At 42.4% G+C, this 18362-nt stretch overlaps 1 protein-coding gene across 1 annotated transcript in view; it reads right to left on the bottom strand.

Moving 5' to 3' along the window:
• LOC129695446 (phospholipid-transporting ATPase ABCA1-like) overlaps positions 1-18362 on the bottom strand; it is a 142230-nt gene that overhangs the window by 2611 nt on the left and 121257 nt on the right. Inside the window, exons 38-49 of the mRNA XM_055632404.1 lie at positions 17951-18066; positions 16952-17096; positions 14691-14814; positions 13549-13678; positions 12931-13051; positions 12766-12828; positions 11329-11435; positions 8157-8298; positions 7800-7934; positions 6884-6987; positions 4928-5020; positions 2818-3061 (exon numbers count right to left, since the gene is read on the bottom strand). Coding sequence (XP_055488379.1) covers positions 2818-3061; positions 4928-5020; positions 6884-6987; positions 7800-7934; positions 8157-8298; positions 11329-11435; positions 12766-12828; positions 12931-13051; positions 13549-13678; positions 14691-14814; positions 16952-17096; positions 17951-18066 — 1524 coding nt within the window. The remainder of the gene's footprint in view (positions 1-2817; positions 3062-4927; positions 5021-6883; positions 6988-7799; positions 7935-8156; positions 8299-11328; positions 11436-12765; positions 12829-12930; positions 13052-13548; positions 13679-14690; positions 14815-16951; positions 17097-17950; positions 18067-18362) is intronic.

The following is an 18362-nucleotide window of genomic DNA, read 5'->3' as shown; positions in this document are numbered from 1 at the left end:
GTCAAAGAACTGAACTTACTTTATAACGTTACATTTTAAGGAGAATATCTGTACTTGCATAGAACATTTCATAACTTCAAGCAAATGCTTTAGGGTCAACAGAATATTGATGAAGTTTATCCCTACATTTAAAGAAAGAACTTTGGCAACCAACTTGCTTATAGTCAGGTCGCACAAACAGAAATATTAACAGGCGTAGATTGTGATGGTGTGGGCTTCCACCAGGTTCTCCAAAAGGCAAGATGGTCAGTAGGTTAATTGACCATCGTAAATTGGCCACAGTGCACAGGTGAGTTGTAGAATCTGAGGAGAATTTATGAAAATGTGGTGAGAATAATAAATGAGATTCGTTTAATGTAGATAAACACAAAAAGCTAGAGTAACTAAGCGGGACATGCAGCATCTCTGGAGAGAAGGATTGAGTGATATTTTGGGTCGATACCCTTCTTCAGAAGAAGGGTCTCAACCCGAAACATCACCGATTCCTTCTCTCCAGTGATATTCCCTGTCCTGCTGAGGTACTCTAGCATTTTTTGTCTATCTTCGGTTTAAACCAGCATCTGCAGTTCTTTCCTACACATTAGTTGTATGTAGTTTAGTTTAGTTATATAGTGTGGAAACAGGCCCTACAGCCCACCACTTCTATGCCAACTATCGATCACCCATTCACACTAGTGCTATTTTATCCTACTTTCTCATTCTGTATGTTAAGGGCAATTCACAGAGGGCAATTAATCTACAAACCTGCATTTCTTTGGGATATGGAAGGATACCACAACATGTGAAGAAGGAAACACACGCAGTTACATGGAGACCATGCAAACTCCATCCAGATATCACCCAAGTTCAGGATCAAACCTAGGTCTCTGATGGTGTGAGGCAGCAGCCCTACCACTACTATTGATATAGATTTGTGTGAATGGATGACTAATGGTTGGCATGGACTTGGTGGCCTATAGGGTCTGTTTTTGCACCGTATCTCTCTCTGATCCTCTACTCAAGAATCTTCTGTCGAGTTACGTATGGACACAAGAACTAGGATCAGGAGTAGGTCATACAGCCACTGAAGCCTGCTCCATGACCTAATAAGATCATGGCTAATCCAACCATAATTTCAACTCTACATCACGAGCTACCACAGTAATATTTTATCCTCTTGCATATTAATACTAAAAATACATTGCTTTCATTGCCTTTCGAGAATGCGCATTGCAATGAGTCCCAACCTACAGAGACTAAAACAATGCCTAATCTCTGTCTTAAGTGGGCGACTGCTTATTTTTTAAACAGTGATTCCCAGTTCTAGATTCTCTCTTAAGCAAAGGCATCCTCTCCGCATCTACCCTTTCAAGTTCCATCAGATCTTACGTTACAATCAAATCCCCTCTTGCTGCTCTAAACGGCAGCGCCTACAAGCCTACCCTGTACAACCTTTCTTCATGGAATGAACCGGTTGAGTTATAAATATTGGGTGAGACAATCACCTCACCCTTCCTTCAAATAGTGACCCAAGATCTCCTTTAACCACCTGCGAAAGCACACAGAATCCAGGATTAACATCTTATCTGAAAGGCAACATCATCATCAGTACAGGAACACGCCTGCTACATGCCTTTATATCTTAGCTCAAACCTCTCGAGTGATATAAACCATGGCCTTCTGATTCACAGTAGCAGATGGACTGAGATCCCCAGCCAAAGGACGCATTTCCTATCCTCAGTGCCATTTTAAGCTGAACTTTCTAACATGCCTGGGCTTCACCAGACCAACTGATGAACGAAGAGAGTAAGAATAGAGAGTACAAATATCGACCTCAGAGCTCTATTCCTTAATCCTAGCACAACAAGACCTAACTGCACTTTACTCTGTTCCAAACATGGTGTGCTTTGCAAGGCTGCACATACAATAATTGTCAATTTATTACAATTAACAAAGATAGGGATGTGGTAACAGGCCAGTAGACATATTTTATGAATGTGGTAACAGGCCAGTAAACATAGTTTAAATAAACCGACAATAGTAACTTTGTGCTTACACAGTGTCTGCAACATAATAACATTTCCCAAGTTACTACCACCAGAAATGTAATCAAATACTCAGTTGAAATTCAACATTGATCTTTATCAGGAAATAATAGGAAAAGAGGGGATCAAATGGTTGTTCAAAGTCTTTGGATTCCGGATATGAGTTTGAGAATGGTCAAGAACATCAGATTGGAAAAGGATTACACAACTGAGGGGCCAAGATTAACTCACCAAAAGTGGGGAAGAGAAATTGGCAAAGTGGAAGCTGGGAATGCAAGAATCTTAAAGTGGGGAGGGAAGAAAAAGTTATCTTGTCTGGAGGGTGTTACATGGAAACGGAAGCACAACATTTGGGTTAGTTTAGTTCAGAGATACAGCATGGAAATAGGCCCCTCAGCCCATCGAGTCTGTCAATCGATCACCTATTCACACTAGTTTAGTTTAGTTTAATTCTATGCCACTTTCACATTAACTCTCTACACACCATGGGCAATGTGCCAATTAACCTACTCACCTGCATGTCATTAGATTGCGCAAGGAAACTGGAGCACCCAGAGGAAACCTACATGGCCCGAGGGAGAACATGCAAACTCCACACAGACAGCACCTGAGGGCAGGATCAAAGCCAGGTCCACAGTGCTGTGAAGCAGCAGCTCTACCAGCAGAGCCAATGTGCCACCACATGAAGAGATATTACACTTGTGATGTTCCTGCTTCACATACTATTCTAAATCAGTGATAATGTATGCCCATGGCATTGAAGCATCAATGAACAAAAAAAACAAGCACTTACTTGGTCTAACGTGGTTTGTGAGACGGAGTAGTCCTCAATGTGAAGCTTCTCCTTGTTGTTGGAGAGAATACTAAAGATCCTTGATAAGGATGACTGATACGAAGGCAACTGGTACTGGAGCATGCTGTGGTGCCTCTCCTTGAGAATGCTACCAGGGAAAGCCCGCTTAAAGAACTGCACCATGGGACCCAGGTCTGGGTTTGGACCAGCTATCCGCACAATTATCGTGTATCCATCACCAAACCTGGAAAGAAGGCAGTTTTAGTGAATAAGTTACTGGTAAAGGAAAACCCCTAGTACAATTTGAAGACCGGTATGTCACAACTTAACACGAGGAACTAATGGTTAAGTGTATTTTCCTTAGCATGTATATATACAGATGGCCACCTCCTCTAATATATCAGGTTGTGCTATCCAATCCTAGCACAACTTAATTCCTTAATCCTAGCACAACAAGACCTAACTGCTATCCAATTTGGCCCTGTGAAATAATTTTAATTATTTTCAATTGTTTGACTGGATAAGCCTATAATTTTGCAGATGAACTATTGTTTGGTTTTCTTTGATATTCCAATGCTCCTCAATTCAATGTTTGGAAATTGCTGAGTTACTATATTTTCACAGTAGCATTCTGAAAAAAGGTTAGCAGCCCGAAAATTAACTCAATACTCTCCTGACCTGCTATTTTCAGTAGGTTATTTTTAATACAGGTGCACAACCTTTTATCCGGAGTTCCAGAAACCGAAAAGCTCCGAAAGCCGGCCATTTTTTCCAGATGTCGTCTGCGCACCAAAGCTCGCATTTGGCGCCAAACTTGACCCAAAACGACCCACAGTCAACCCAGGTCTGTACTACTGTAGCGGCTGCCTCCTCCCTGGAGACCGGGAGACGCTTAAACATCTGTAAATCATTGCTTAAATGTTAGTCAGTTAGTTTGGAGGGCTTTTATGTGAAGGGGGGTGAAGGGGTAAACTTTAATTCTTAGTCCCCTACCTGGTCGGAGAGGCGGGGAGCGGTCAATACCTTACCGGGTCGCTGTGCAGTAAGCTCCGCAGCGCTGTGGCCGGTGGGGCCGCGGGCGGCGCCGGTTGTAGCTCCGACCCCGGCAACTCTACCCCTGGCTGCGAGGCGCTCCAAATCCAGCGCGGCCGCGCGGCCGGACGCCCCAGCTCCGCGAATGTCGGGAGTCGGCGGCATCGCAGCGCTGGGATACCAACGGGGTGCGGGCAATGCCTTACCGGGTCGCCGTGCGGCAAGCTCCGGAGCGCTGTGGCCGCCGACACACAACATCGCGGAGCGTCGCTGGATTTGGAGCCGCGCAGCCAGGGGTAGAGTTGCCGGGGTCGGAGCTCCAACCGGCGCCGCCCGCGGCCGGACGGAGCCCCCAGCTCCGCGGCTCCAAATCCAGCGACGCTCCGCGAATGTTGGAAGAAGGCGGCCACAGCGCTCCGGAGCTTGCCGCACGGCGACCCGGTAAGGCATTGCCTGCTCCCCGCTGGTATCCCAGCGCTGCGACTCCGCCGACTCCCGACATTCTCGGAGCTGGGACGTCCGGCCGCGGGCCGCGCTGGATTTGGAGCGCCTCGCAGCCAGGGGTAGAGTTGCCGGGGTCGGAGCTACAACCGGCGCCGCCCGCGGCCGGACGGAGCCCCCAGCTCCGCGAGGTTGGGAGTCGCCGACCAGGTAGGTAGGGGACTAAGAATTAAAGTTTCCCCCTTCACCCCTACACCACCACCACCACATAAAATCCCTCCAAACTAACTGACTAACATTTATGCAATGATTCTCCCGGTCTCCGGGGAGGAGGCAGCTGCTCCAGACTTTTCAAGCCGCCCGCGCTACCTACCTAATCTACGCTAAAAATCTTCCATTCTGAAATCCGAAAATGTCCGAAATCCGACAAGTGTCTGGTCCCAAGGCTTTCGGATAAAAGGTTGTGCACCTGTACTTTTAAATATTTTTAAACCTATTTTTAATACTTTCTATCAATTTGATATTTTCCCCCAATGATAAATAATGAGAGATGCTTTGAACAAATATAAGCAGGAGACAATAATCCTCTTTCTGAGATGCATCAGCTTCAGTGTTAAAAGAAGATTGAGGGGTTTACCTGTTCTTGAGATGCTGTACGCTGCCCAGACATCGGAATTTGCCATTAACCATTATTGCCATTCGTGTGCATAGTGCCTCGCACTCCTCCATGCTGTATGGAAACAAATCGTGAAGGCCATTAGGTTTGCAACTTCAGTGGAGACACTGCTCTACATTTTGTTATAAGCAGTCAATTTGAATTCAGAATTATTTGGGGCAAGGGCTGAGTTGCTGCATATTGATAAACAACACATCAATTATGTCAGTGATTTGGGGATGCCTAATACTTTTTGCAAGTTCTACCCCAAGCACCGCAGAAGAGTCTCAAGTTTTAAAACTGAATACCATTCACAGACATGCAATGAATAAAAGTTTATATGTTTGTATTTACATTAAATAGTCATGCATATTATACATAAATAAATGCTATTATATACATATGTTATACAGCTAATGTTTAACTTGGTGTATATTGATTTCTGCATACATATATTCTGTTACACAAGTGTATGTACGTACACTCACACAACATACATCTTAAAAGTATATGTTAATAATAATCCTCTCCGTTGTGCAGGGAAAACATTATCTTTTCCTGAAGGCATAGGAGGCTGCAAATGATGGAATCTGTTGCAACAATAAAGAGCTGCTGGAAAAACACAGCATGTTTTATGGTTGCAAGCAATTTCCCTTTCCATTCCAATACTGAGCTGTCAGTCCTCAGACTCCTTCACTGTCGGGAGGAGGCCAAGTGCAAACTAGACAACAACACCTCATATTCCACCTGGGTAGTTGACAACTCAACAGCATGAAGAATGAATTCTCCAATTTCAGATAATTCATATCCCCTCTGTCCCTTTCTCTCTCCTCCTATGCACCCTGGGTTCTCTCTCACACACCCTTCTTCCTACCTCAAACGCCAGCTCTCTATCAACCCGTTTCATTCTCCCTTCTTCCACACACTCGTCACTAGATCCAGTTCTCCCCTGCTGCTCACCACTCCACTCCCTCTGTTCCTATCTGCCACCACCCCTCATCATTCAGTTCCATTCTTCACCCTCCTTTCCTACAGAATCTACAGCCATTGGTTCTCCACATCACCTACCAGCCTCTATTGCTATCTCCACCCTCCCCTTCGCTAACTGACTGTTACCTTCCAATTAACCCATCCTCAGCTGTATCCAGCTATAACTTACTAGCTCTTGTCTCACCCCTTCCCAGATCTGTTTATACTGGTTACTTTGTCCACTCTTTCCGTCCAGATGAAGGGTTTCGATCAGAAATGTCGACTGTCCATTTCCCTTCACAGATGCTGCCTGACCTGCTAAGTTCCTCCCACTGCTCCCCTTTTTTCAATTCCCTTTCTGTACATTGAAAACGTACAGAGAAAATACAAATATAATCAGGCAGTGGTTGTTAATAGTGTTAGCTAAATATTAATAGCCCTACATCAACATAATTCTGATGCCATGCTGCTCTAAGGACTAGAATGCAGGTACAGCATAGAGGCTGGCACAATGAAGAATAAATATATATATAACTCGGGAAGTGGTTCTGCTGATATTGCTCACTATTCAGTGCTGCTGGGGTATGTGATGCCACACTCGAGGTGAATAACTACAGAATCATCATACGCCTTGTCCTCTTTTAACTGAATCAAACAACTAACAAAATATTTGCAGCAACTGAGGAAATAATTATGTTCCATGGTGAATGGCTACTATAGAGTGTTCTCAGTGCTACTCAGTAAGTGCAAATTCCTTGGCAAGCATAAAAAACAGGTGATAGTGAAATGCAGATTGGTATATATTCTACAAGGTGCAATATTTAATATAAATGCAGGACTTCTTCCTGCCCAGAACCATCATGTCCTCAGCACCTCCAGGATCTTCACTATGAAGTTCCATGAGGCACATTGCTGGGAATAATTACAGAGGAGAAAATAGATGTAATATTTCTGGTGTTTGCCACTCACCTGTGTGACGTTAAAACCACCGACCGACCTCCTTTAATGATATGGAGAATTATGTTCCACAGGAATCTCCGTGCCTTTGGATCCATCCCCGTTGTGGGTTCATCCTGTTTTTGACAACAACGCAGGCTCTGATTAAATATCAGTCAGTGATTGTGAACCCAACATATTCAAAAGAAGTGGATTCATAGATAGTTTAGGTCACCTAACAGGTGTTATGTTTCCCCAATGGTGAATTTAGAGAAACGAGTAGATTGAAATTTAAAAGATAAATTTGATGGTCACATTAATCATCTCCTAGTTGTTTCATTTCTTCACCCTTTTGGAAAATGTACTACAGATTATAGAAATTTGCCGTCTTCTTATTTTGCTTCAAATCTTGTAGCAATTAAATGGGTATTGCTCATTGGGTGATTTTCTTGCCCATAGAATTGATTTATTTTTATAATCTCTATCAAAATATCTTCATTGTGAGTGTTATATTTAGATGCATTGATCCTTCGTTTTTGATGCATTAGGTTCAGCTCTGCGGGCAAAATGGCTAGCAGTGCCGCAGCCAGTCGAGCTGCCGCCAGACATCACCAACAATGTGGATTTGATCCTCACCTTTCGTGTGGTCTGTGCTGAGTTTGCACATTCTCACTGTGGATTTTCCCAGTGGCCCTGGTTTCCTTCTACATCCCAGAGAGGCGCAGGTTAGTGCATTAATTGGCAACTTTAAGACGTGCCCCTAATGTGTATTTAGGTGTTAGATCTCGGTAAGGTATTGATGAGAACACGGTGTGAACAGGTTATAGGGAAAATTAAAGAGGATATGGGATTGGTCTCAGATCTAGCACAAACTTGATGGGCTGAAGTGACCTCCTTCAATTTCATATCATAAGGAAATAAAAGTCAGTGAATGGTAGAAACTACTCACCAGAAATAAAACAGGAGGACCCCCAATCAAGGCCATGGCAGTGGAGAGCTTGCGCCGGTTGCCTCCGCTGTAGGTACCAGCCCTCTTGTCAGCATATTGAATGATTCCCAACTTTCGGATCCCCCACTCAGCGATCTGGAGGGCAGAAAATACGTCAGTGCACACAGATAATTTGCTACAAATCATCATACAACCCACAAAGATGTGAGTAGTCCCAAATTACTTGCACTCTTTTCCCAAAACTGCTAATCAGTGAGATCTGATAGACAATAGACAATAAATCATACAAACTCTGAGCAAAATGCTACTCGGAGAGATGATGTGTATTCAGATGTTGCCTGTTGCACACTACTTTACCTTGCAGATTTCCTTTTCGGGAATTCCACGGAGGAGAGCATAAAGCTCCAGATGTTCCCGGCCAGTCAGCAGTTCGTTGATGGCATCAAACTGAGGGCAGTAACCCATGTTCTGATGGACATCTTGCATATTGGATAAAATACTGCAGGAACAACAAAAAAAGCAAGATGAAGCCATTTGTTTTTAATGAGTTCTTTGTAACATGCTTTCCTTTTGAAAAAAAACCCCATAATCTACTGTATGGGAATATAGTACAAGACAGAGCAATCTCTAAGCTTGAGATGAAAAATCATCATGTTTAGGATCATTTTTATGAAGGAACAGCAGATGCTGGAAAATCGAAGGTAGACAAAAATGCTGGAGAAACTCAGTGGGTGAGGCAGCATCTATGGAGGGAAGGAAATAGGCGACGTTTTGGGTTGAGACCCTTTTTCATGTTTAGGATCATGTTGTGTTACATCAACTAAATTAGGTAAAGATAAAGTAATTTTGGAAAGCAATTTTGACTCTAATTCAGAAGCCTGCTCGTGGTGCACATGTCATCCTTACAATAAAGGGAATCTGAGATGCACTGCTATGAGAAGTTCATACACATTCCTCCTGTATCTCCTGTTCTCTGGTATATTATCTACAAATCTAATTAGCTTTGCACTGATAGAAAAGACAGATTTGGCTTGGCCACAGTTTAAACTCATCGACCAAGCCTGTGTTCTCAGGGGCTGACAGCTGGTCTAAATACCAAGGGAGAAATTAACCGCAAGACCTGAAAAGCAGGCCATCTCACATCTTCTACCTTTATTGGAGAAATGGTTATACATATGAAAAATTAAGTCCCGTTTCCAAAATGGCTATTGAAACATGCCTTAATTAATCATACTGCAACCATCCTCCATAACAACTGGCGCTTAGGTGACCGCTTTCCATTCCTCTCCCTCCTGATTTGCTGTGCTAATCCATTAAAGTATCCAACTGCTTCTATCCAAGGCTGTGGTCTGCACGTTATACTCTGCCAGAAAGTGCCTTGGCCCAGTCCGGCAAATAGAATATACAGGAATCTGAGCCTTTGGCAAGCTCCAGAGGTTGTACTTGGCATGTTGGATGATCATCGTGGCTTTGTGTGAACAGTTTTCATGCACTGGTGCACCAGCTGACACCATCCTCACATTACACAGGATATGGGCAAGGAACGGATGAAGGCACAGTTACTGAAGGGATCCTGAAAGTAGCCAGTGATTTTAGCTAAATTAATTTATCAAACTTTGTGCTACAAGCCAAGCAATAAAGTACATTTACCAAATATTACAGAGCAGATAAATAATGAAATCATGGGACTAGCTTAGATGGAGCGTCTTTGTCGGCATGGACGAGTTGGGCCAAAGAGCCTGTTTCCATGCTGTATGGCTGTATACAGTGCCCTTCATAATGTTTGGGACATTATTTGCCTCTGTACGTCACAATTTGAGATATGTAATAGGAAAACAATAAATCACATGTGGTTAAAGTGCACAATGTCAGATTTTAATAAAGGCCATTTTTATACATTTTGGTTTCACCATGTAAAAATTACAGCTGTGTTTTACATAGTTTCCCCCATTTCAGAGCACCATGGGGTGGGAGATTGCAACCTTCATGTGGTCCGCCCTGTTTCAACGAATGCAATCAACCTGGCGTGCACAATCAAATAAGATCAAATAGAACTTTAGGCTCTGCATGTCGTACGCAAGAAGAAGGGAACCATAATGTTTAGGCCACATGACTTCACAAGCATTTGTAATTCTCAGGTATGTTTAATTGCCTCAATAATGCAGGTATAAGAGAGCTCTCAGCACCTAGTCTTTCCTCCAGTCTTTCCATCACCTTTGGAAACTTTTATTGCCGTTTATCAACATGAGGACCAAAATTGTGCCAATGAAAGTCAAATAAGCCATTATGAGTCTCAGAAACAAGAATAAAACTGTTAGAGACATCAGCCAAACCTTAGGCTTACCAAAATAAACTGTTTGGAACATCATTAAGAAGAAAGGTGAGCTTACTAATCGCAAAGGGACTGGCAGGCCAAGACCTCCACAGCTGATGTCAGATGAATTCTCTCTATAAAGAAAAATCCTCAAACACCTGTTCAACAGATCAGAAACACTCTTCAGGAGCCATGTGTGGATTTGTCAGTGACCATTGTCTACAGAAGACTTCATGAACAGGAATAGAGGCTACTCTGCAATATGCAAACCACTGGTTAGCCATGTTACAGTTTGCCAAGAAGTACTTAAAAGAGCAACCACAGTTCTGGAAAAAGATTTTGTGGACAGATGAGATGAAGATTAACATATCAGAGTGATGGCAAGAGTAAAGACTAGAGGAGAGAAAGAACTACCCAAGATCCAAAGCATACCACCTCATCTGTGAAACATGGTGGTGGGGGTGTTATGGCCTGGGCATGTATGGCTGCTGAAGGTACTGGCTCACTTATCGTCATTGATGATACAACTGCTGATGGAAGTTGCATAATGAATTCTGACGTGTATAGACACATTTATCTGCTCAAGTTCAAATAAATGCCTCAAAATTCATTAGCTGGCGGTTCATTCTACAGCAAGACAAAGATCCCAAACATACTGTTAAAGCAACAAAGAGGTTTTCAAAGCTAAAAAAGGTCAATTCTTGAGTGGCCAAGCAAATCACCCGATCTGAACCCAATTGAGCATGCCTTTTATATGCTGAAGAGAAAACTGAAGATACTAGCCCGCAAAACAAGCATAAGCTAAAGATGGCTGCAATACAGGCCTGGCAAAGCATCACCAGAGAAGACACCTAGCAACTGGTGATGTCCATGAATCGCAGACTTCAAGCAGTTATTGCATGCAAATGATATGCAACAAAATACTAAACATGACTACTTTCATTTACATTACATTGCTGTGTCCCAAACATTATGGTGCCCTGAAATGGGGGGAACACACATTGTGAAACCAAAATGTATAAAAATTGCCTTTTGTTAAAATCTGACAATATGCACTTTAACCACATGTAATTTTTTTCTATGACAAATCTCAAATTATGGAATACAGAGGCAAATAAATAAATGATAGGTCTTTGTACCAACCATTATGGAGGGCACTGTATACCAATGAACTTTGAACAGTAAAAATATAAGATGAATGCCACACAGTCCTACCTGGATCCTTTCAGGAAAGCTTCCCCTCCTGTGACATAACTATCACCTGTCAACATTTTGAAGGTTGTGGATTTCCCAGCACCATTCACCCCCAGAAGCCCAAAGCACTGGAATAAAAGAAATATCAGCATCAGAACTTGCTCAGATTCCTAATTCTACATTGGCAGATTATTTTGCTTTGATAAAACGTCCATCATTGGCTCTGACCTCCCTACCATCGAGGGAATCTACCAAGTCACTGCCTCAAAAAGGCTGGCAGCATCATCGAGGACTCACACCATCCTGGCTACACACTCATCTCTCCGCTGCTTTCAGGTGGAAGGCAGAAGGTGCAGGACCCTGCAATCTGTAACATCCAGGTTCAGGAACAGCTTCTTCTCCACAGCTATCAGACTATTAACCTTAACTTGAACTTGAACTTGAAATGAATCATATAATCATGTACAGCTCAGTCACACAGCTAGTGGAGCTGCTGCCTCACAAAGTCAACAACGCAGGTTTGATTCTCAGCTTTGAGGCTATCTGTGAGGATTATGCATCTTTTCACTGTAACCACACAGGTTTCTCCATGTACTCCATTTTTCTCCTACCTCACACAGTAGTCATTGTAAATTCTAAGTTGATAGAATCTTGTCATTACAGGTGGGCATGTAGGGAGAATAGGTTGTAGGGAAAATTTGCGAGGGAATTCAGTTGTTCTGTGCGCTGATATAAACTCAATGTGTTAAATTCCTTCATTCCAGATCATAAGGCCAAGTGGAAATGTAATCACTTTCTTTCATTCTTAGTATAATCATTGGGCTTTTATGTGAATATCCCAGGAATAAGTTCCGTGATAACAAATGTGGAGTAAAGGCTTGATACAAGAAGCTTTTCATTTTACAACTGTACAAGATATGGACTCGTGTGTACAGTTCTAGTCACCTTACTACATGTAGGTAGGAGGTCATTAAGCAGTAAATATTACAGAAAAGATTCACAACAATGTTACCAGGACTGGAGAGACTTGATAGACTGGGGCTTTGGTCTATGGAACGTAGAAGGTTGAGAGTGGCCTCAAAGAGGTATATAAAAACATGAGGGGCATGCATAAGGTGACTGGTTACAGTTTTTTTCCAAGGGTTGGGAACTTTAAAACCAGAGGGCATTGATTTGAGCTGAGAGAGGGACATTTTAAGGGGAACCTGAGGGGCAACTTCTTCATACAGAGGGTGTATGCAATGAGCTGCCAGAAGGAGTGGCAGACCTGGAATGCTCTTTCTGTAAGGGTGGCTAAGTTAGATTTAACATTTTTCAAATGCAATTGGACATTCAATTGAAGACAAGTTATTTCCAAGGGTTATGGGAAAATGATGCGGCTATTTTGGAGGTTGAGCAATGCATGGCTAAATGCCTTCTTTCTCGGCTGTACAGACTATGTCTCTAGTCACTTCTTACCTCTCCAGGAGGGATGCCCACACAAAGTCTGTCAACAGCAGGTTTCTGCTTCATCCTGTAGATCTGGAACAGAAACATACATGTTATGAGGCGTGATACATTTACAAAGGTGTCAATTAGAACTTGTCCTGCTGTTTTACTCAAAAAGCACAGTGTGTGACTCACCTTGGTGAGGTTTTTCAGCTCCAGGATATCATTCTGGCACCCACCACTCAAAACCCTCTGCCTCTCCTTCGCCACGTCCTCATCTTCATCAGTCAACATTGGGAGCTTTACGGATGAGGGTCTAGACAAACATCAAAAAAGGTAAGAACACTTCATGTCCGCCTGTCGCTCCATGATCAACAACACCATATACTAGTGAATGATTTAACTGGATGGCTGCAAACCAGACATCTTCTCTGTCTGCTACTTTTGTTTTACCAACATTTTATTCTTCAATATAACCTTGTATTAACCAAATGTTTTCAAATAGGTAGCAATTTCCCTTCATAATGGCTTCCATATGCACATTAACTTACTGGATTGCGTCCTTTGTTTGATAAAACAAGCATAACTATGAACAAACATATTAATTGATAACAAAAGTTATTTAATCTTTTTTTTCTAGTTTTGTTTTAAAAGTAGTGATATAACGGTTAGAGTCTTTCCAAACATTGCATTATTACACTGAAGCACTGTAGAAGGCATTTTGTTCCAATTATTCTAAATGGGTGTGAGGCTCCACATAAATCTCCTCCCTCTCTGCTTTATCAAACTATATGAACTTTTGGCAACATTTACCTTGGTTTTATAAAGAATCGGTACTGAATCAGCACTGTGATGATGAAAAAAACCACTCCCTCCACAGCCATGGCAAATAGGTTCCTTCCGACCAGATCCCAGGAAAGTGGGGAGACAAAACGATTCTCTCCTGCACAATAACAGAACATTTAACAATAGCACCATGGACCTATAAGGCAGACCCCACATCATAAACCATCCCAAGCTACTTCAAGTTTGAGAAAGAAATGCAGATGCTGGAAAAATCAAAGGTAGACAAAAAATGCTGGAGAAACTCAGCGGGTGAGGCGGGGTCTATGAAGAGAAGGAATTGGCAACGTTTCGGGTTGAGACCCTTCTTCAGACAAATGTCGGGGGGGGGGGGGGGGTTGGAAAGAAAGGAAATGGGCGGAGACAGTAGGACTTCAGGGAGAACTGGGAAGGGGAGGGGGGAAGGCGGGAGAAAGTACGGGCTATCTAAAATCAGAGAAGTCAATGTTCATACCACTGGGGTGTAAACTACCCAAGCAAATTATGAGGTGCAATTCCTCCAATTTGCGCTGGGCCTCACTCTGGAAATGGAGGAGGCCAGGTCAGAAAGGTCAGATTGGGAATGGGAGGGGGAGTTGAAGTACTGAGCAACCGGGCTACTTAATGTTCGAAGATGACCAAGAGCATATTGGGTAGCACAGTGGTGCAGCTGGTTGAGATGTTGTCTCTCAACTGCAGCGATCCAGGATCAATTCTGTCCTCTGGAGATGTCTGGTTGGGGATTGCACATTTTCACTGTGAATGTGTGGCTTTTCCCTGGGCGATCCACATTGCAAACATGTGCACGTATCAATGAGTCTTGATGGCCATAGGGCCAGTTTATGTGCTGTATCTCCCTATGACTCTATGAGGTTGCTGGAAAAAAGTAAGTTGATGGGGTGAGGTGGGTGATTGTTGGGAGCAAGGGTTTGGGTGATTGTTGGGGGCAACGACATGGAAATGGTAAATAGTCACACTTGTGTTACAGTCAGCTCTTTAAAATTTCCAAGACATTTAAATACTAGACCAAAATCAAATGTCAATGTGTCCAGTACAATGATTATAGTTTAAGACAGTTTCTTTTCAAAATTTAACAGAATTAGGGTTTCAAAAATAAAATAATCAATACGCACCAAATCTTTCCAAGGCATCTGCCATTGCCTGATTTTTCACCATGTCTATCAGCCCACGACCCAGGCAGAAGTGAGGGAAGATCAGGAACACAGACTTCAGAACCTCATTAATGCTGTTCAGTTTCTGAAACAAGAAGCAACTCTTTCATTAATTCAAATAAATGTTTGAAAATGTGTTTAATTACCATCTATTGTAAGTGCCATGTGTACAAGAAGGCAGAAAATTATTATCAACTTTTATTTGTTGTGCTGAAATATTGAAATAGGGATTTGATGCGCATTATCTTCATTAAGACAGCCACAACCAAAGACACGTATTCCATTGCCTCGAGTCATACTGTATGACCACACAGGCCAGAAAGTGGCAGTGAAGCAGATTTGAAGTGACAACCTTGAAATTGTAAGCATTTGCCAGTTTCAGAGACTGAAAGGGAGATATCTGTAATTACCAAGCTCAATAATAGCAGAATCAAAAGGCAGTCGTGTAACTAAACTAAATTAATTGGCTAGCTCAAAGAACACCAGGTTTTTCTGTGCTGCTTATGTTTATCCATGCATAAGTCCTACTGCCACAGGTGATATGATGCTATTCTATCATATATGTCATGCCTATAATCTTATATTATCAGGCATCTAACTTGTTCCAATGATAATGATATTATCATGCATTTAGTTTGCATTATTACAAGAATAATCTAACAATGATTTATTTTCATTTCCAGTATTACTGAATTATTTGTAAAATCTTGTCCCAATGTTATATGACTATGTGTGTTGTTGGCAGTTATTACTATCATACTATCACACATTGATCATATGTACAAATTGCTTAAGGTAAATTATGCATATAACTCTTGCTGATTGCAGTGGGTCAAATCAGAAAATGGTACTTTGCACACAATCATACATCATATGTGAGGATTTTGTATGTTGATTTTAGCTCTGCATTCAACACCATTGTGCCAGAGCTACTACACTCCAAACGTTCCGAGTTGACTGTGCTTGAACCCCTTTGTCGGTGGATCACCAGATTCCTGACAGACACGAAGCAGCATGTGAGGCTGGGAAAGCACACCTCTGACCCACAAACGCTCAGCATAAGAGCACCGCAAGGTTGCGTACTCTCCCCTCTCCTCTACTCTCTACACCAACGACTGCACCTCCACTGACTCCTCTGTCAAGCTTCTCAAGTTTGCGGATGACACAACCCTGATTGGACTGATCCAGGATGGGGAGGAATCTGCCTACAGACAGGAAGTGACACAGCTGGCATCCTGGTGACATCGCAACAATCTGGAGCTCAATGCTCTTAAGACAGTGGAATTGATAGTAGACTTAGGAGAGCTCCCCCTCCCCTGACCCCACTCACCATCAACAACACCACAGTCACATCTGTGGAGTCTTTTAAGTTCCTGGGTACAATCATCTTCAAGGACCTTAAGTGGGGGGCTACCATCGACTCCACAGTCAAAGAGGCACAACAGAGGATGTATTTCCTGCGACAGCTGAGGAAGAACAATCTGCCACAGGCAATGATGGTTCAATTCTATATGGCCATCATAGAGTCTATCCTCACTTTCTCCATCATGATCTGGTTTGGCTCAGCCACCAAGCACGCCATCCTGCAGCAAATCGCCCGATCAGCTGAGAAGGTTATTGGCTGCAACCTTCCCTCCATTGACGAACTGTACACTGCAAGGGCCAGGAAGTGAGCGGGTAAAATCATCTCTGATCCCTCTCACCCTGGCCACAAACTCTTTTAATTACTTCCCTCTGGAAAGTGACTCCGGACTGTCAAAGCTGTCACGAGTAGTAGCTCTACTTAATAACCAAAAATCCGTAGCCTCTTTTTGCTCTGGTATTTTATTTAATGCACATGTTTAATCAATAATGTTATATTATTAATGTTTAATGTTTTATGTATCATTCCTAACTGTCACTGTATGTCATGTTGTCACTTGTGGGTGGAGCACCAAGGCAAATTCCTTGTATGTGAATACTTGGCCAATAAACTCATTCATTCATTCATTCATTCAATCATTCATTCAATCATGCATTCATTCATTCATCTAACAGATAAATCTGAAACAGGATTCCATTTTTACAATAATTAAATTGTGTCAACAGACAGTTTCCCAAATCATATGATTAAGGACATCTCTTTATATATTAGTTAATATTAATATTCTACGGATAGCTTAATGCTGTTCCATGTGATGAAAAGTTGATCATTTAATAACAATAAGTGTTTAATGACTCACATTGTTGCTGAACAGCTCAAGGACAAAAGTTGCCACACTGCCATTGATCCCGATGAACAAGTTCACACTGGTTAAAATTACATAGGCAGTGCTGGGGATTCTGAATATAAAGGACGCTGGGTACATCAAAGGTGTGATGGACCACCTGTAAGTAGAGATAAACATTTGTAAGGAACTGACAAACCGGGGCGACATAGTGCACAGATAGTATTGCCATTGCCACACAGGTCCAGAGACTTGATTGTAATCCTGATCTCAGGTGCTATCTTCATGTGGTTTGCAAGTTCTCCCTGTGACTGTGTGGGATTTCCCTGGGTGCTCTAATTCCCTCCCACCTCCTAGTCATGTGGGTTGGTATGTTAAATAGCCATTGTAAATTGCCCCTCCTGTATAGATGAGAGGTAGAATCTGGGATGAGAATGTAGGGAGAATAAAGAAAATAATGAATGTAGAATTAGTGTAATAGGATGACTGATGGTTGGTGCAGACTAAACAAATTACTCCATCTTAGCATTTCTGATGGCATGCTGAGTGCTGTCATTCCTGCTTCTGAAGCAGAGAGTGATGGGTCCGATGCTTGCTCTTCCACATGGTTAGATTTAAAACAATTAAACACAATAGAAGATAGAGGGACAGCTGAATGAAAATTGATGCCATCCTTTACATCCTGTTGTCTCCTTTTTTGGATGAATTTTCAGGGCATTTCCTTGGATGATTTTTTTTCCCCGCCTGAGAACGAAGTCAGTGCAGAGTTTAAAAGTGATGTTCAATGAAGTGACAACCTTGGTGAATTCTGCCATAAGTGGAGGATGTTGAGCATTGTGGGAGATAATGGGAGTACAAGGTCAAACCTTCCTAAAAAAGTGCGGCAAAGCCAAGATTTTCCTATAACAAGTGAATATCTGAATGAAAGTTATGAGTGTGCTTTTTGAAGCACTATTGGTATTTTGTTCGTTCACATGCAAGCTCAATATTCCAGACCACAACATCCTGACTTACCCATATAGCAAGAGAAGCAGAGCCAGCGCGGGTAGGTTGGTGGAGGAAACGTATGATTTTTGTTGGAAGCAGATGAAAATGATGACGACGAGGATGGCAGGAACAACATAGTTACACTATGAAGAAGCACAAGCACAACATTTTGTTAGTCAGACATCCATCGACAGGTTTATCTTACATAAAATATTTTGGATTCTAATTCTACACTCTTAGCTCACTTGCAATATTGTGCAGAAAATCAAAAGCTGCAGATGCTGAAAGTCTGTAGTAAAAAATAAAAATGTTGTAAACACTCAACAGACCAGGCAGCGTCTGTGGAGAGAGAACCAAAGTCAACATTGCAGTCGTTGAGGAGTCTCCAAAGTGAAACAGCAACCCTGTTTCTCCGTCTGTAAATACTGAATGTTTGCAA

The sequence above is a fragment of the Leucoraja erinacea genome, chromosome 3 (assembly GCF_028641065.1).
Source record: "Leucoraja erinacea ecotype New England chromosome 3, Leri_hhj_1, whole genome shotgun sequence".
Taxonomy (NCBI): domain Eukaryota; kingdom Metazoa; phylum Chordata; class Chondrichthyes; order Rajiformes; family Rajidae; genus Leucoraja; species Leucoraja erinaceus.
Note: the sequence above shows the minus strand (reverse complement) of the source record. Positions and strands in the feature narration are given on the sequence as shown.